The sequence below is a fragment of the Euleptes europaea genome, chromosome 7 (genome assembly GCF_029931775.1).
Source record: "Euleptes europaea isolate rEulEur1 chromosome 7, rEulEur1.hap1, whole genome shotgun sequence".
Classification (NCBI taxonomy): domain Eukaryota; kingdom Metazoa; phylum Chordata; class Lepidosauria; order Squamata; family Sphaerodactylidae; genus Euleptes; species Euleptes europaea.
In genome coordinates, this window is record NC_079318.1 from 85224698 (window position 1) to 85243982 (window position 19285).

Genomic DNA, 19285 nt, shown 5'->3' on the forward strand with positions numbered 1-19285 from the left:
ACATTTTTGTAATAAGCCTACAACTGTAACTTTTACAACTATAACTACACAGTTGAGATTACTTGTTTGAGTACCTGGAGGTTGGCAACCCTAACCAGGGGGACCTGACAACCCTAGTTTAATAGGATGATCTATCATTCTGTTCTCTGTTTCTCTTTTCCCAGGAGGCCAATGGACTCCCATCCCCTCAGTCACTGATGGCTTCAGAAAATTCCTCCACTCTGGAACCAGAGGTCCCCCAGCAACAACAAAGTTTGGAACTTCAGGTATCTGGGAAGAAAAAGAAGAAATTGAAAGGAAAAGCAGAGGCAGCGGCTGAACTAGAGCAAGAACGTGCAGAGCCCTCAAAAAGAGACGTTGAGGTCGAAGACCTCACCAAAGCGGGACACCAGGCCCTGCTTCTCGGCAAAGAGGAGGAGGCCTTGCAAAGTTTCAACAGGGCGTTTGCCCTTTCCTTAGAAACCGCAAGCAGGCAGGCCCAGAAGATTTGTGCTTTCAATCTGGGCGCGGCCTACGTCGAGTGCGGCCGACCCGAAAAGGGCTTGGAGCTCCTCCTCAGATCCCAGCCCAAGGAAGGCGAAGCCGCCGAGCATCAGGGGGACCTTTTCTTCAATATGGGCGCCGCCCACGAAGGGCTGCAGGATTTCCCCAAAGCTTTGGAGTACTTCCGCAAAGCCCAGGGCCACTACCATTCCGCCCAGGCCGGGAGCGAGGCCGGCACGTACATGAAAATGGGCATGTGCTACTTGGGCATGGAAGACCCTTCGCGAGCCGCCCAGTGTTTCCTGGAAGCTGGCCGGGCCTATGCGGAAGTCAACAGCCTGGAAGCGGCTGCGACGGCCCTCAATGAAGCCGGCAAACACCTGCTGCGAAGCCGGCAGCATGGGGCCAGCGAGATCGTCAAGGTGTTGAACGAGTGTCGCCTGTTGTGTGACCAAATCTCAAACAAAGCCCTGCTGGGTATGTGTTAGGGACGGACGAACAGAAACATAAATATTGTCGAAGGCTTTCACGGTCAGAGTTCATTGGTTCTTGTAGGTTATCCAGGCTGTGTAACCGTGGTCTTGGTATTTTCTTTCCTGACGTTTCGCCAGCAGCTGTGGCAGGCATCTTCAGAGGAGGAACACTGAAGGACAGTGTCTCTCAGTGTCAAGGGTGTAGGAAGAGTAATATATAGTCAGAAAGGAGTTGGGTTTGAGCTGAATCATTGTCCTGCAAAAAGTAACAAAGGTAATGTGCTAACCATTGTCCTGTAAGTATCCAGATAATGTGCTAATGAGGGTGTGGTATGTTAATATGGAACCATTGTATCCTGAAGTGATCTGTTAATGTGTGAAATCCAAAGCTAATCTGCATGGCTATTGTGGACTGTAGTCTTTGTTAGTCTGGTGGTTTTCAAGACAGGAAGCCAAGCCTTATTCATTCTTAAACTCTCTTCTTTTCTGTTAAAGTTGTGCTGATGTTTATGAATTTCAATGGCTTCTCTGTGCAATCTGACAAAATAGTTGGTAGAATTATCCAGTCTTTCAGTGTCTTGGAATAAGACCCTGTGTCCTGTTTGTGTCAGTCCATGTTCAGCCACTGCTGATTTCTCAGGTTGGCCAAGTCTGCAGTATCTTTCATGTTCTTTTATCCTTGTTTGTATGCTGCGTTTTGTTGTCCCGATGTAAACTTGTCCACAGCTGCAAGGTATACGATATACTCCTGCAGAGGTGAGGGGGTCTCTTTTGTCTTTGGCTGATCGTAGCATTTGTTGTTTTGTCTTGGTGGGTTTAAACACAGTTTGTAGGTTATGTTTTTTCAAAAGTTTCTCCATCCTATCAGCGACTCCTTTAATAAATGGCAAGAATACCTTTCCTATGGGAGACTGTTTTTCCTGAGTTTTCTGATTTTTGTTTGGTTTAATGGCCCTGATTTCATTCTTGGAATAGCCGTTTGCTAGCAGTGCGTGATTTAGATGATTAGTTTCTTCCTTGAGAAACTGTGGTTCACAGATCCGTCTTGCACGGTCCATTAATGTTTTGATTATTCCTCTTTTCTGTCGGGGGTGGTGGTTGGAGTTTTTGTGTAAGTAGCGATCTGTGTGAGTTGGTTTCCGGTAGACCTTGTGACCTAACTGAAAGTTTTTTTATGGATGACAAGGGTATAAAGAAATGGGAGTTTACCCTCAATTTCCTTTTCCATGGTAAACTGAATGTTTGGATGGATATTATTAAGATGGTTTAGAAAGTCCATTAATTTTTCTTCACCATGGCTCCAAATAGTAAATGTGTCATCTACGAACCTGAACCAGACCTTTGTTACTTTTTGCAGGACAATGATTCAGCTCAAACCCAACCCCTTTCTGACTATATATTACTCTTCCTACACACTTGACACTGAGAGACACTGTCCTTCAGTGTTACTCCTCTGAAGATGCCTGCCACAGCTGCTGGCGAAACGTCAGGAAAGAAAATACCAAGACCACGGTTACACAGCCTGGATAACCTACAAGAACCAAGAAACATAAAGGCCTGCTGCCACGGGGACAGGATATTGGACAATGCGGCGCTCACCCAGCAACAGTGGGTCTTCTAAGACGGCACTTGCCATCTGTAGTTTTTTTAAGTGTTCGTATTAAAACGAAGATTTAAATTTAAAATCTGCTGCCTGGTTAATCAGGGGCACCTTTTATGGTAGATCAGAATTATTGTTATCGTTAACCAGATGGCTGATTGCATTTAAACCCTGCAGCCTGATTCCAAACGGGTTCGTTTTTGAAAAGTAAAAGATGGAGATTATAAATTGGATCGGATATAAGTATTTCCACCTGCGAAGTGTGATTTTCTCACCTGCCCCTGTCTTAGGGTTGCCAGTCTTCAGGTTGTAGGAAAACAAAATCACACCTCTATACTCAATTATTATAGTATGAACTCAGTATAGGTATAAGAAGAAATAGCTCAGAAGGTAAGTACAGTATTCTATGTTATTAGTCACAAGTATAAAGCTTGTGACTAATAACATAGTCTTCAGGTGGTGCCTCTCCTGGAATCCCAACATATCTCCAGACGACAGAGATCAGTTCCTCTGGAGAAAATGGCTGCTAGGAAGGTGGACACAGTGGCATTATACTGTTATACTGCACTGAGGTCCTTCTCCTTCCCAAAGCCTGCCCTCCCCAGGTTCCAACCCTAAAATCTCCAGGAATTTCCCAACCCAGAGCTGGCAGCCCTACCCTTTCTGCCTCAGCCCCAGGAGCTCCATTTCAGGGGGGAATATTGGGCATCAGCAAAGGGGGAAGCAAAAAAAGTCGCTCTCCACTGTTGGTGGGAATCCATCCACCTGTGGAAACATTCCAGTGGATCCAACCCTATGGGTTCAACTCTTGACACTTGATTAACGCAAATCGGCCGATACCTCCAGATCCCTAGGCATGAACGCCTATGCACATGCGGTTTAAACTTGTTAGATACAATTGACCACATCCTTTTAGATTGCCCCTTCTATGTGACTCTGCGGGATAAACTGCTATCTACTTTGCTCCAGTACAAGACATACAGGAGTAATGAAGTGAAATGCAAATTTCTTTTGAGTGACCATGATCCTAAAATTAAGGCTACCGTGGCTGAATTTCTTACAGGAGTTCTTAAAGAACAAGAAAAGTTTTATTAACCCGACTGTAACTTATATGTATAGCCCTTTGGAGGTATATTGTTTTTTTTTTTTTTATCTCTGTCTTTTGGTATGCCAATAAAGGTTAATGAAATGAAATGAAGATTAACGCAAATTCATGGCTACCACTTTAAAATGTAAACAAATTCAGATACCCTTCAATGAATAATAGAATAATAGCTGATAATAGAGGGGCCATGGCTCAGTGGTAGAGCATCTGCTTTGTATGCAGAAGGTCCCAGGTTCAAGCCCCGGCATCTCCAGTTAAAAGGACTAGGCAAGTAGGTGATGTGAAAGGTCTCTGCCTCTGCTGGTCTGAGTAGACAATACTTACTTTGATGGACCAAGGGTCTGATTCAGTATAAGGCAGTTTCATGTGAATATTCTCTCCCTCTCTCTGTTTTGGATTTTGCAGGGAAACTCTACAATGATATTGGGCTCAGCTACTCTCAGCTCAAAATCTTCTCCTTAGCGGCTGAGAGCTTTGAGAAAGCTCTTCCGCTCTGCCAAAGCGACACTGACAACCGGTATAAGGAAGCGATCGTCCTTCAGAACCTGGGCGCAGTACACAACACCCTCGAGAATTTCAGCACAGCTGTGGGGTTTCACCGGAGAGCCGCTTCACTACACAGTAGGTTGCTGGGAAGAACACCAACCAGTTTTTTAAAATTTTAGCTCTGGGTTTAATTGTTTTAATTATATGTTTTTGTTGGCTTTCATGGTTTTTAAGATGTGATTTTAATATGTCTGTTTTAATTTGTTAGCCACTTTGGTGACCCTTAAGAGGATAGAAAGGCAGGGTATACATTTTGTAAAATAAGATAAATCAATAAACGAGTAAATAAGGTCCATTGAGAGGAGTATCTTCAGCCATTAAGAAACATTTACTGTTCCCTTTGTCATGGAGTTTGATTTCTCTAAGGCCACTTTAGGCCAGACCTAGAAGTCCGAAACATAACTGTTATTATCACCATAATCAGGAAAAGTTTAACAAAAATCTATACCCTGGATATGTGTGTGTTAAGTACTGTCAAGTTGCTTCTGACTCTTGGTGACCCTATGAATCAAAGTCCTCCAAAATGTCCTATCTTTGACAGCCTTGCTCAGGTCTTGCAAACTGGCTGTGGCTTCCTTTATTGAGTCAATCATCTCTTGTTGGGTCTTTCTCTTTTCCTGCTTCCTTCTGTAGAGGAAAGCCGCCCTGCCTCCGCTGGGCAGGCCTCTGTAAAGGTGGTCCCAAAGTTACTTCTAACCAAAACACTGAACACAGGAAGCCTTCCTGAGCTCAGCGGGTAACCAGCCCTTATTCAATCAGTTAGCCTCAGGCAGAGGATAAGGGCAACCTTTGCCTGCTGATACCAAATTCGTGCGTAAAACTCACCCTGCAAGGTAGGAGGCCCGGCAGGGGGAGAATTTACACAGACAAAAATTTGTGTGTTGGTAGGTGGACCCACAAAACAATAAGGCACTAAGATTTAGAAATGAAGCCTCCAAAGTCAATGAACACAACCAAAATATAGGTTAAATATTTATTCCAAAGATTTGTGCTAGTTACAGAAAGACAAAAGACTCATGAAGTAGTTTAAGCAGAAAATAACAACAAGTTTAACACAGCTAACAGTTTAACAGTAAGATTTCTTAGGTTCAAAAGTTTAGCAAAGCTTTAGGCAAGTTTCAAATAAGGTTTACCGGTTCCACAAAAGTCATAGCATCTTGGTACAGCATCCAGAGTTGTTTCCATAGTCAGTCTGAGAGCAAGTCCCCCTAAAAGGGCAAATCAAAATGGGTTTTTTATGAAGCTGCCATGCCGTAGCATATCCCAAGCATTCATAATGACTATCAACTGGCCATTTTTATCCTAGCAGTCCCAAAAGAGTGAGCCCACATTGTCCAATGAGACTGCGAGGCAATCCATAAACCAGTAATTAATTGATGTGTCAAACATTGCTCCACTCTCGCATCAGGGTATGTCAAAAGGGGAGCTTGGGCCCGCAGAACCCAATTCACCTGGTACTCATCAGCAAGAGATAAGACCTTGTCGGACAGATCAGTTGCCCTGGTGATTTAACGACCTTCAATTTAGGGAGGAAGCAAGTTGTAAACGGCCTCACAGTTCACAGCTGCATCTTATCTCTTCCCCCCACAGGAGTGAATCTCTCAAAAATGAAACCATTCCCACGGCAATAAATTGCAGGCTGGAATGTTTGTATGCCAACCACTCAGAGTTTAATATCAATCTAGAGTAGGCCACAAGCCTGAACCAAAGAAATTATAACACAAGGAATTATGGGGACCCATTTCGTTGACACCCTCAACTGTCCCTAGCATGATTGTCTTTTCCAGTGACTCCTGTCTTCTCATAATGTAACCAAAGTACGATAGCCTCAGTTTAGTCATACCTTGGGATACCTTTATAATTCTAGTGCCTTTAACAACAGCTGGACACGCAGATACTCATCAGGTAAAGTTTATTTACTTTCTATTTATAAAGGTAAAGGTCCCCTGTGCAAGCACCGGGTCATTCCTGACCCATGGGGTGTCGTCACATCCCGACTTTTACTAGGCAGACTTTGTTTACGGGGTGGTTTGCCAGTGCCTTCCCCAGTCGTCTTCCCTTTACCCCCAGCAAGCTGGGTCCTCATTTTACTGACCTGGGAAGGATGGAAGGCTGAGTCAACCTTGAGCCGGCTACCTGAAACCGACTTCCATCGGGATCGAACTCAGGTCGTGAGCAGAGCTTGGAGTGCAGTACTGCAGCTTACCACTCTGCCCCACAGGGCTCTTTTGCTATTTATACCCCATTTTTTTCTGCAACAGGGGCCCATTTTGTCCTCACAGGCCACTGAGGGAGATTAGTTTGATAGCAAGGGACTGCTCATGGCAGAGTGGGCAGGAGCGGGGCTGGAACCTGGGTCTCACAGACCTTTAGTTCGACACTAACCACTAAACCAAGTTGGCATCATGATCAAGTGACAGGACAAACTTCGTCTGTTTGACTTCAGCTGTTGCTGAAAATTGGAGGAGGGCCATAAAATTATGAGGTGATACTAGGTGTGACAGGTTCTGGGACTTACGGATTCTGTGTCACGTTGTACAGGTGCCCTGGGGAACAGGAGAGCCCAGGGACAATGTTTTGGTAACTTGGCCTATGCGTTTAGCCAGCTGGATGATCATGAAGCGGCTGGAGAAAATTATCTTCATGCCCTGCAGGCCTTCAAGGACTCAGGTGAGTAAAGAGGTTGAAAATAGATACCCAGGAAAAGGGAAAACCCTGCCCACCCAACATTCCCTTACTCCAAAAGGTCCTAAGAAAGATCACCTACTTTGCAATCCTTAACAAAATATTTTTGTAACTGTTTACTAATGTTTTATTAATATTAATATTATGTTTCTATCTCTCTCTGTTAGGGTTGCCAGGTCCCCCCTGGCCACTGGTGGGGGATGGGGGGGGGGTAGGGTTGCCAGATCCAGGTTGGAAAACTCCTAGAGATTTATGGATGGGGCCTGGGGAGGACAGGGACCTCAGTGGGGTACAAGGCCATAGAGTCCACCCTCCAAAGTATCCATTTTCCCCAGGGGAACTAATCTCTGAGGTCTGGAGATGAGCTGTAATTCCGGGGGATCCCCAGGTCCCACCTGGAGGCTGGCATCCCTACTTTCTGTTTGCGTCACTGTCTGAACATGTTACTTCTCTAAGATCCATATTATGATTTATAAACACTGAATAATAAAGGAAGATTTTATTTTTATATATTTTTATAAAACCCACTTTGCAGAATCTGGAAGGTAGCTTCTAAGCTGCTTCGTCTCTTAGCTGGCCCTTCTATAAGCCACTTCCTTATTTGCAGTGCATCGCTCTTCCCTCCTGTTTATCTCCCAAGCCTTACCTTGCCTAAAATCAGTGCCCTTAGGCATTCTCCTTTAACAGCCAGTCAGAAACAGCCTAGGAAGCTTTGCTGGGCAAATACTATCCCTGGAAGTCCCTTAAGCCAAGGCAATTTATGCAGGGTCGATTTTGATGCTTGCTCAAAGCTCCTTTTTTAAATCCGACCTTTAAAATGCCTATTCACAGTCTCAATGCAAGAGGAGAAACAAATTCCACCCCCCCCCACTCACCTGCTCCTTTTTTCCTTCGTTTGCATAGCGGCAGTGATTCTTCATGCTTCCTTGAGTGGATGCTTTGAGGCAGAGACAGAGCATGTGTTAAAGGGGCTCTTAAGAAATGGGAAGCAGGCATGCGCAGGCTTCACAGTAACTTCTGGAATGACAGTTCAGCATGAAGAACTCAAAAAAATATGTGGGGCACTTCAGCCTGGAACTCGCTGCTAATTACCAAGCATAAACAGCTTAAGATACCTGGGCTGATTGTAAGCAAAACTCAAGCAATAGTGCATATATCAGTAGCAACAATTACATTTACTTTTGTTTCCACTCCAACCTGTTAGTCTTTGGTAGGCTTAGACAAAAGCATATTCTCTCACTGCCATTCAAAATTTTTTAAAAAGATACATCAAGTCAAATTGCTCCACTCCCCAAGATTCATGTGGTCAGTCTGTGTTGGAAACAGGATCCTGGACTAGATGGCCCCTCGGTCTGATTCAGCAGGGCTCTTTCCATATTCTGATGTTCTGTGTCCCTTTCCCCAACACGTTACCGCACTTTGTATTCCCAGCGATGTATTAAGAGTTTGAAAACGTTATAAAAAACATCGCTTTAAAAGGGTTTTTGGATACCACGGCTTATAAATGGTTGGAAGACGTCTTCACAGCTAAAGGGCCAAACAAAGTGCGAACAGTATTTTTTATTACATTTTCAAACTCTTAATACATCAGTGGGAATACATAGAAAGTGCGAACAGTATTTTTTATAACGTTTTCAAACTCTTAATACATTGCTAGGAATACAAGTGCGGTAACCCCCTTCCTGTCTGTCTGCAGATGATTTCCAAGGGCAGTGGCAAGCTTGTGAAGGACTCGGGGCCTCACGCTTCCACCTGGGAGATCCCGAGAAGTCCATTTTGCATTACAAAGAGGCTCTGACGCTGCTCTCAAAATGCCAGGTAAAACTTGTCATATATGACTCTACGTTAAGTGTCAGCCAATAATTTTCCAATATAATCTGACCTGTTGCTGACCTGACCTTATATTAAAATGAATTGCAGCTAACTTTAGCTGGAGTGAAAACCAGATGTGTGATAGCACTTAGAGAATCCAGAATCTAGGTGTCTGGAATCATTGGGTAAGCATGAATTGTTGCAAGATTGCACCAAGTGAAGAGGTATTTATTACTTGTGGATCACACAGTGGTGTTACATATTGTATTACCTCAGAAGCAAAAGGTTTTGTTACTTGGCAAAGTTGACGTGATATATTGTGGGAGATATATGTCTGCAAGAAATGGCTAATATGTGTCTCCTCTTTAATTCTCTGGGATGAAGTCCACTGAATAACACTCACCTAGCTTTACTTAGAACAGCTGAGGTTTTTGGCTCCCTTCAGATCACATGCCATATCACAGACAGGGAAGTTTAACTGTGGTTTGGCATGGTGTCTGAATTGACAAGTCATAGTTAACAACCACGGCAAAACATTCAGAAGCCATGGGTTTAAGTAGGTTTGCTCACCATGGTTTGTGCTAATTATGCTTTGGATGTCAGAATTGATAACCCTCCATTAGCGATTTTGCTTGTACCTCTACATCTAGCTGTAATTCAAGAATGGAAAACATGACAACAATCTGTTCTCGGTCTTGGTTTGCCTTTTGTACATTGCAATGCTCAAACCATGGCTCATGTTTCTAATATCTGGTGGATAATGCAAACCGTGGCATAATACATTTTCTGAATTAGTGTTTGCTTTTCCACATGGAGGAAATCCAATGCTTTGTCCCTAGGACCCTGGACTGTAAGAAGATGCCTTTCTTCCCAAGGCTTATTTCATCTCAAGCATCAGACTGTGGTTATTGGTTCCATTTTATAGACAGGCATAACTGAGGCCCAGAAGAAAATCTCAAAGATTGCTTAGTAAATAGTAAGCAGAACTTTGTTTAGAAAAAAACTTCCCCTTCCTTTCAGGACCCTAAAAGAAAATGCAACCATGCTAAAGCTTCATACTCCATACATGTAATCTGCTATTTGACAATCATTGCCAAATAATTACAGTGCAATCCTGAGCAGGGTTACACCTATCTAAACCCATTGACGTTGTTGGGTTTACAAGGGTGTAACTCTATTTAGGATTGCGCTGTTAATCGACTTTAAAGGTTGTCAACCGGCAGGCAGCCCAGTTTCTCTGAGTAAACTCTGCCATGGATATGTTATTCTTAACCTGCAGGATGTCTCGGAAACAGCTCAGGAGAGAATCGTGAACAAACTGACTGACGCCCTCCAATCCAAGCTTTCTATGAACAGCCGTTTCTCCCACAGTAGAGGGATCTCACCCGCTGCTCCCATGGTGCGTTATTAGTTCACTGTACTATAGCACAATCTTTTAGAAATAAAGTGAACTCAAGCTTCTGAACACCTTTTGGTCATTGGCTGAGCTGCTATGATGTCACAGAATGTTAATAAACAGCCTTAATGTCTGGGACGGAATGATCACTGAAAGAAAACTGGCAAACAGAAAAGCTTCTTTGAGGAAAATTAATTTGGGGGAAATCTCACCAGAAGCTATGGACTGGCTGGGGTCCATGGCTCTTTTAGGGCACCCTTAACTGCTTTGCTGAAATCTTCCTGGGGTTGCAGTGAGCAACCTCAGCAGAGAGTGGTGGGAATCTCTTTACCTCTTCCATTCTTCCCAGTAGGAAAAACTATCTACTTTTCACAGTAGGATTTATTTATCCTATTTTCAACAACATGTATTTGATCTAAAACGAAGATAGTGGAACAGTAGAAAAGCAGCGGAACTGGGTTGATTTCCTCGATCCTACACATGAAGCCAGCTGGGTGGCCTTGGGCTAGTCACAGTTCTCTCTGAACTCTCTCAGCCCCACCTACCTCACAAGGTGTCTGTTGTGGAGAGAGGAAGGGAAGGAGATTGTAAACCAGTTTGAGACTCCTTAAAAGGTGGAGAAAAGCAGAATATAAAAGCCAACTCTTCTTTTTCTTCTTCTACCACTATTACTTCTACCTGGGAAAACCAAATTCACATCCCCACTTTGCCATGGAAGCTTACTGGGTGACCATGGGCCATTCACATACTCTCAGCCTAACTTACCTCACAGGGTTGTTGTTTGCATAAAACGGAGGGGTGGAATTATGTAAGCCACCTCGGGTCTCCATTAGGGAGAAAGGAGGGATATAAATGAAGTAAATAAATAAATATCTAAAGTGACATATTTATTAAATGGTTAGTCCACCCTGCTTCCAAGGAGCTCAGGGAAGTGTAGATTCCTCACCTCCTGTTTTTTCGAGTAGATGAGGCTAAGAGGGAATGTGTGGCCTAACGTTTTTCTGTGAACTTCATGGCTTAGCAGGGATTTAAACCCAAGTTTCCCCTTCCACAGCCCTAGTCTGAAACTCTATTCACTATAACACAATGGGAGACTTTTTTTTAAAGTGAGGCAGTTGGCTGGGATCATCCCTCAGGTTCCTTCCATTTATGCTTCTCTTTTTGCCTCTCTCTTTAGAAGCATATTCCTACATCCCAGGCCTCAAGCCAAGTCCGGTTCACCATGCCGCTACACCACAAGAACGAGAATTTGCCTCACACTAGCGAGTCGTAAGTAGGGGGACGGTGCTGTCTCCGGCGCCATACATAATGAGTCCTGGGATATCCTTCCCCGTTTTGTGTATCCACCCAGAGGGCTTTACACAGAAGTGGGGAGACTTTAAATGATTGAAATGGAAAACAAAGAAACTGTCCTGGGCTGAGGTGAATATATCAGTGTACCTCATGGTGGCCTTTGTCAGGCAAAGTAACATGGCTGCTGAAGGTAAGTCAGGTGTTTACGCTGCCCTGTCACATACAAGGAAGAATCGATTCTGCGTTGTCTGAATGCACCACCTCAAAATCCTGATGCTCTTTTCTGTCCATGTGCAGATCCTTTGCACCGCAGAGCCATCGGGCACAGCCTGTGGAGGAGAAGCCCGAGCACGCCCCGTTGAACCAGAGACCTCCACCACAGGGAGAAGCAGGGATCCCCCAGAATAGCCAGATGAAAGCACAGCAAGCTGTTTACGGAGTCCCCGGTAAATAAAGTTGCTCGCAGTGTTTCTGGGCCTTGCTTCCACAGCCTGCTTGAGGTGCAGGCGTTTGCCCAGGCATGCAGATTTTGATTCGGGCCTCATCCTAGACCAAGGCAACCCTAGGAATGATTACTTTGTACCATTTGAATCAACAGCAAATATTCCATAATTTGCAAATCCTTCCCCAGCCTGGGGAAAACTGGAATATGCTAACTCTGGTTAAGTGTCAAACTGGTTCTTGGTGCATGAACAGAAATAGTGCCGGCAAGCTGCTGTATTCCAGGCCTCGGAGACTGCACAGCTTCTTAACCTTTTGCCTTGCTTTTAGAGATGGTAGCTGCCGCCAAGCAGGCAGCCCACCGAGACAGAATTCCCACTCTCCGAATTCCAAATGGCCAGGCGATCCTGGCCAGCAATAGCACTGAAGGGGGTGATCAGCCCAAGGTGGCTTCCGACTACCGCAACCAGACACAGGCTAACAGGTGAGCTCAGAGAGCAACAGGTACTTCCAGAAGGTGCTGAGAAGCTTCAGTTGTCCATAACATCTAAAAAGAAACCTGCTTGGAAGCTTAAAATTATGTAAAGATTGTGCTGTAGCTCAGTGGTAGAGCATCTGCTTGGCATGCAGAAGGTCCCAGGTTCGATCCCCGGCATCTCCAGTTAAAGGGAGTAGGCAAGTAGGTGATGTGAAAGACTTCTGCCTGAGACCCTGGAGAGCCGCTGCCGGTCTGAGTAGACAATACTGACTGATGGACCAAGGGTCTGATGATTCAGTATAAGGTAGCTTCATGTGTTCATGTGTATTGGTTCAGTTCACACTTCACAACAGGATTTTCAACCATGGTTTATCTCTTGTGAAACATCTGGACTTGACAAAGTGTGGGTTGCGATTGGTCAGCAAGCCAGAAGCCATACTGGTTGCACTGGGCTTCCAAACCATGGGCTACCAAACCCTGGTTTGATAAGACATTCAGAATGACAAACTATAGTTACAGCTGATTTATTATTTGTGGAGTACAGTTTTGTTCTGACCTTCCTTCAAGAAGCTCAGGGTGGCATGCATCGTTTCCCCCTTTCTCCAGTTTATCCTCATAACAACCCTGTGAGGAAGATTAGGCTAAGAGAGGTTGACTGCCCCAAGGTCACCCAGCAAGCTTCGAATCTGGGTCTCTCAGATCCTAGTTTGACACTCTACTACACAACACTGTGGTGCTTTTGGAGTTCCTAGATACTAGAGAACCAAGCTGATGGGAAAATGAAGCAGGCATGCAACTGTGAACTGTAGTTTTCTTGTTTGATGTGTTTGGAAGCTCAAATCAGGGTGTGGGCTCTGAACTATAGGTAACACAAACCACATGTAACTGACCTATGAAAATTTAAAAAAATAAATAATCAAAATGCAAACAAACACTGTTAAAAGATACAGATGCAAACACTTGTAAGGCATAAAGTAAGTTGAAAAGGTCTGAGGGGAAGACAACTTTCCACAAACATATCCATCAGTTGTCTGTCTTCTCCTCATTCTCCACACACAGAGACAGAAAAGTGGGGGAAATATGTAAAACACATTGATTATGTTTTTGGGAATATGGCCTCTCTGGAATCAGTGATATATACACCCTGGTTTTTCCCCAGCAATACCTCCCTGTGTCCATCTTCCTTCTGCCACTCTTGCCTCCAGGATGGGAAGTTCCGTCACTCACAAAGAAGTAAGTGCTCCATTGACTGCAGAAGTTACTGTGGTGAAGTGGTACTTTTTTTTTTTTAATACAGAGAGATGCCGGGACTCACTCAGCCTAAGTAGCTATGGCCTGGATCCAGACAAGATTTCCACACACACAGCACAGTTTGCCCACTTCCCTCAGCCTGCGTTAGCCCAAGTTGCCCGCCGAAATCCTGTTCTTGGGGGAGAGGGGATCCCAAGGAACATAGTTTCAGGGAGGCATTTTGGGCTGCCGTGGGAGGGGGGAAGCAGGAAAATCACACTGTGGGTGGAAATCTTTGCACCCATGGAAACGTTAGCCTGGATCCATCCCTGTCCCCTCTGCCCAGAAAGAGAGGCACTACTGTTCATACCACTGAAATAACAGGTTGCAAGTTGCACATATGTAAGGTAAAGTTTGGTTTGGCAGGTCACCAAGTTGCAAAAGTCTGAATACAGTTGCTGAAATAGGATTGCCAGGCCTGCCCAGCAACCTCTGGGAGCTTTTGTGGGGCAGAGCATGGGAAGGGGCAGTGTCACTGACACAGCGATGTTGCCTTCAGGTGATCACCCAGAAATTACATAATTGTGTCAGTGACGCTCTAGGAACCCCCTCAGTCTCTATGGTGAACACCATAGAGACTGGGAAATTGCTAGAGCCTTGTGGACATGGTGACCAGAAGATACATCACCGTGTCCGTTATATCATTCCTCCTTATTTCTCCCACTGCACAATTGCCCAAGAGCAGGTAGGGGCACCATAGTCGGCCAACTAGCAGCCCTGTGCTGATACTAGTTTTTTTAATCATATGAACAATATTATCTTTCTCCATAATTAAGATCATATAGTTTTCTCTTTCCTCCCTGCTCTTGTTTACCCTGCTCTTTTTCTGTCACATTCAACAGACCATCAGGAATACAAATCTGGCCATCTGAGAATGAGGAACTTAGAGGGGTAGGTTGGTCTTTTACTGACTCCAACTTGGGAAATTCATAGAGATTTTGGGGGCAGCGCCAGTGAAGGGCAGAGTTTGGGGAGATAAGGGAGCTCAGCAGGGATGTGATATCACTCTAGGACTTCTATTTCTCCTAGACTCTATGATATACCATAGAGTCTGAAGCAGCCATGTCTTCCAGGGGAAACAATCTCTGTAGTCTGGAGTTCAGTTGTAATCCGGGGCCAACTCCAGTCTCCACCTTGGTTGGTAGCCCTATCAACAGTAAATATTGTGTAATTAATTATATTACAATTGAATGGTTTGACGTTTTACCTAAGGGGTTGTGTGAGAGTCAGTCTTCATTGGGGCATGGTTAAAGATAGAAGAAGTGGCAACCAGGACATTGTTAAAGTAGGAGCAGCAGGACTACAAAATAAAAGCATGTATAATGAAAGTCTGTACTCACAATAAGGAAATACATAGAAGCTCCAAGCAGCAGATTTTGGGGATCATTAACAGTAGAAAAGAGAGTCCAATTCACAGGGAAATTCCCCTAAAATGAACCTCAGCAGTTCTACAGCTGGTGGATTCAGACGACATAATTTGAAAGTGAGGCCATTGACTTCCAGAACCACACCCTGGATGGCTCTGTCCTTCCGTGGTGTTTCTGACGAAACAAGCTTCAGTCTTCGATATGGCTTTTCTTCTTCCCTTCCCAGGGCAGACTTCTTCAGCCAAAGTACGGAGCCCTGCCAACACAGGAACAAGGGGATCCGGTTCAAGTCTATGTTGTGTGCCCTGATGTGACAGCCCCTTGGTGCTGGACCAGCTGACTCCTTAAGTTAGCATCCTGACCTCCGTATGAAGGTCTGCGCCTTCATCCCCATCCACAGACTCCACCACGCTGAGTCAAGAACATAAGAACCGCCTTGTGGATCAGACGAAAAGATCTCTTCCAGCACCTTGGTTCCAGCTGTGGCCAGTCACATGCTTCTGGGAAGCCCACACATAGGATATGAAGGCCCACCTCTGCTGCTTGCTCCCCAGCAAGCGGTATTAAGAGGTCCACCGCCTCTGAACGTTGGAGGATCGATTTAGCCATAACGGTCAACAGCCATAGATAGATCTGTCTTCCGTGCCTTTGACTAAAGGTAAAGTCGCATCTGGCTCATGGCGACCCCATGAAGTTCTGCCTCGTGGGGCTTTCAAGACAAGAGATGAATGGAGGTGGTTCGCCAATGCCTTTCTCTGTATAGCTACCCTGGACTTCCTTAGTGGTCTCTATTCCAAGTTGTGGCCATGGTAAACCCCGCTTAGCTTCCAAGCTGTGATGAGTACAAACTTGTCTGGGCTGTTAGGGCTGCTACTTACCTCTGTCTAATCTCCTTTTAAAATCTTCTAAGCTGAATGGCAGTGGGTCCCGTAAGCGTATTTATGCATCGCCTGGGGAAGTAGACAATAGTCTAACCTGAATCTACTGCCAATCGATTTTAACAGGTGACCCAAAGTGCTAGCATTGTACAAAGAGACGGTCAAAAATGTCTCTCTGCCTACTTTCTCCACATCAGGCATAATTGTATAAAGCTCAGTTATTTCCTTAGTTGTCTCCCCCCCTTAACTACAGAGACTAAATGCTTTATTTTCTTATTTATTTTATGTCCCACTTCGCAGGGATGTTGTTCAGATGGGTTTAGTTTTTCCTTGTAGGGAAGGGCCCCCAACCCTTTTCTGCCCTGTTTCCCAACATTGTGGCTCCCCATTTGGTTAGCGCAGGTCAGCGCAGCTGTGAAAGTGAGCCAAGAGTGTCAGGGGGAAAGTTCAAACATCTGTTTTAGGATTGCTCCCATAAAGCTCTTAATGGTGCAATCTTCCCCCCCGCCCATGTCTTACAATTGATTTGCTGCATAAGAACACAACCTGGCGCCATTTGAGAAACTCCCGTTTCCCTGGAAACTACCGTTAGCCCTGCTAGCTGGACTGTACAGTTCAAACAAAATTTTAAATTATATTGATATTCAAAATATAATAAACTAAACAGCATTAAAGTGTCCGACTCTTTGAGGAGGAATGTGGCCATTGGCGAGCGGCCACAAGAGGGGTGGGGCCATAAAGACCAATAGAACCTATTGGAGATTTTTCGCCCCAAACTAGAATAGACAAAGAGCCCTGCTGGATCAGACTAGCGGTCCATCTATTCCAGCATCCTTTTCCACGCAGCAGCCAACCAGTTGCCCTGGAGGGCCAAACAAACAAGGCATAGAGGCATTGACCTTCCCTTGGTGTTTCCTCCTAGTACTGGATTTCAGAGGTTTACTGCCTCCGAATATGGATGTTCCCTTTACTCATCATGGCTAGTAGCCATTGATGGACCTTGGCACACAGAAGGTTCCAGGTTCAATCCCCGGCATCCCCAGTTCAAGGGACTAGGCAAGTAGGTGATGCCTGAGACCCTGGAGAGCCGCTGTTGGTCTGAGTAGACAATACTGACTTTGATGATTCAGTATAAGACAGCTTCGTGTGTTCACATGTGTTCAACTTCACTACATCTGCTGGTCTGTATTCTCAGCAGTTTTGATGTGATGGTGACTGATCTGTGCCTTGAAACATATAATGCATATAACTGCCCAAATCATGAACACCGTGGAGAAGGGATCTTCTAGAAAAGGGCTACCAGGTCAGCTGCTGGAAGAGGGAGGGGTCAGCTCGCCTCATCCGCGAGCATATTTTGCTTAGAAAATTGGATTCCTCAAGTAGCCTTTTTTTTTTTTACACAATGGCATATTTTTTTATATAATGGCATAGCTTTTAAAACTGTCTGTTTTATGGAAATAAAGCAATAAGGTACAGTTGTGTGGATTAAATCCATATTTTTAAAATGAACTGGATTTTAAAAATATTAATTATATTTTTTCACAGCCTTTAAAGTTACCCAGTTTAAAATTGTACCTGAGTGTAATATGAGCATAAGATTATACCCATGCTCTTTAGACTGAATCCATGATCTTCTAACATACTGATTACCTTTTTAGTTCATGTGTAGTGTGTGATTTGTCATGTCGGGAATTATAAATATGATGTAGTACATCATATACTGCATTTATTATTGAGAGAATTATAAAAATGTACACTCTGTCAACCAAACAGCATGCACAATTGCTTCCTGGGTCCTGGAGACTTCTAACTGGCAAGTGAGTTGTTTCTGGAAAATTCATGGCAATCGGCCTTTGGTTACGTGACCTTGCTTAATGCCCTCAATTTTACAAGTGATTCCCTAAGATCTAAATTCTGTGATACAGAAAATGGTATACTTTTCAAACACATTTTCACTTCATTCTCTCTAGCCTTCAAACTAACCCTGTTAAATTCAAGGGACCTCCTTAAAGTGTAAGCTTTAAGACTCTTTACGGTAGCTTCTTTTTTTCTTGCCAGCAGCTACAGTCTCCTCTCAGGTCCTTCAGTGTTATGTGTGGAGAATAAACCACAAATCTGACAGGGCCTTCAAGGCTGCCTTCGTCCTCTGAAGACGAGTGGCTTGTATTTCCTGGGTGGCCGGATCTCTGCGGCAGTTCTGACGGTCCAGACGCCAGAGAGCTCGCAGGACTGGCCGTGACAGGGCTGCGACCATTTTGGGGGCTTGCGGTTCCAGAAGGACTGAGACCGGTGGGCCAGGCAGCAGCGTCTTCTCCATCGCAACTAAGACTCGGGGAGTCAGAATCAACCACCCATCCTTCCAGGCCTGAGCTGTGCCCAGGGGAAGTGGCATCTCCAGAAGCGGCCCAGCTGGGCTTTTCGAGGGAAGGCCCGCTTTCAACGCTTGACTGACGTTCGAAGTGGGAGCTGCTGCCCACAGAAGGCTTGGCAGTGCGCACTAAGGAACTGTCTGAAGCTAAAGAAAGGGAGGTGCTGCTACGTTCGGAGTGGGCTGGGCTGGTGTCTTCTGAAAAGCTGGTGGATTCAGAGGGACTGCTGTATTCGAAATCCGGATCACTGGTGGATTCTGTGAGAGACGGAAGGCTGCTGAGGTCGTAGAAGGAGGCACTGCTGTAACCAGAGGGCTGCCTGGCCACAGGCAGGGAGAGACCTGGTTCGCCCACCTGCTCCTTTTCCTTCCCCTTGCGCTGACCTTTCATGTTTCAGCCCAAGGTCTGTCTGTGCCAACCGACTGACCAGCGATCTGGAAAATGTCAACAGAAGATGAAAAGGTTAGAAACATCAGCAGAGGCAGCTGAAGTAAGAAGAATCTTCCAGGATCAGCCTGTAAAAGTACATCAGTATCTGTAGGGTTGCCAACCTCCAGGTACTAGCTGGAGATCTGCTATTACAACTGATCTCCAGCCGATAGAGATCAGTTCACCTGGAGAAAATGGCTGCTTTGGCAATTGGACTCTTATGGCGTTGAAGTCCCTCCCCAAACCTCGCCCTCCTCAGGCTCCAACCCAAAAACCTCCCGCCGGTGGCAAAGAGGCACCTGGCAACCCGAAGTATTTCCTTTCCATAAGAGGTTGGCCTAGGGAGGGGAAATACCTGGAGGTTTGGGGGTGGAGCCTGGGGAGGGCATGGTTTGGGGAGGGACCTCTGCAGGGTATAATGCCATACAGTCCACCCTCCAAAGCAGGCATTTTCTCAAGGGGAACTGATCTTGGTTTTGTGGAGATCAGCTGCAGTAGCAGGAAATCTCCAGGTGCCACCTGGAGGTTGGCAACCCTTGGCCGGCCAGATGCTTCTGGGAAGCTCCCCAAGCAGGGCCTGAAGGCCATAGCCCCCTCCCTCCAGCAGCACTTACCATTCAGAGGCCCACTGCCTTTGAAC

The 19285-nt window shown here is 45.2% G+C and overlaps 1 protein-coding gene and 1 non-coding gene across 2 annotated transcripts; both read left to right on the plus strand.

Annotated features, from left to right (window-relative positions):
- The first annotated feature begins 197 nt into the window (after nt 1-197).
- TTC24 (tetratricopeptide repeat domain 24) lies at nt 198-15283 on the plus strand. Its single transcript, XM_056853734.1, has 11 exons — nt 198-960; nt 4067-4282; nt 6749-6877; nt 8589-8710; nt 9984-10103; nt 11278-11369; nt 11691-11839; nt 12165-12318; nt 13472-13545; nt 14445-14493; nt 15196-15283. Exons 1-11 carry the CDS (start codon nt 198-200, stop codon nt 15281-15283), a joined length of 1956 nt encoding a protein of 651 aa, XP_056709712.1.
- Nucleotides 3843-3914, plus strand: TRNAT-UGU (transfer RNA threonine (anticodon UGU)). The gene has a single exon. It is a non-coding gene; the product is annotated as a tRNA-Thr (tRNA).
- Nucleotides 15284-19285: the final 4002 nt, after the last annotated feature.

What these genes read in the sequence shown, in the direction of transcription:
- TTC24 (XM_056853734.1), top strand. Translation starts at nt 198, where the DNA reads ATGGCTTCAGAAAATTCCTCCACTCTGGAACCAGAGGTCCCCCAGCAA. An exon ending in GCAGGCCTTCAAGGACTCAG is followed by an intron (nt 6,878 to 8,588) that starts GTGAGTAAAGAG and finishes GTCTGTCTGCAG; the next exon opens with ATGATTTCCAAGGGCAGTGG. An exon ending in AACCAGACACAGGCTAACAG is followed by an intron (nt 12,319 to 13,471) that starts GTGAGCTCAGAG and finishes GTTTTTCCCCAG; the next exon opens with CAATACCTCCCTGTGTCCAT.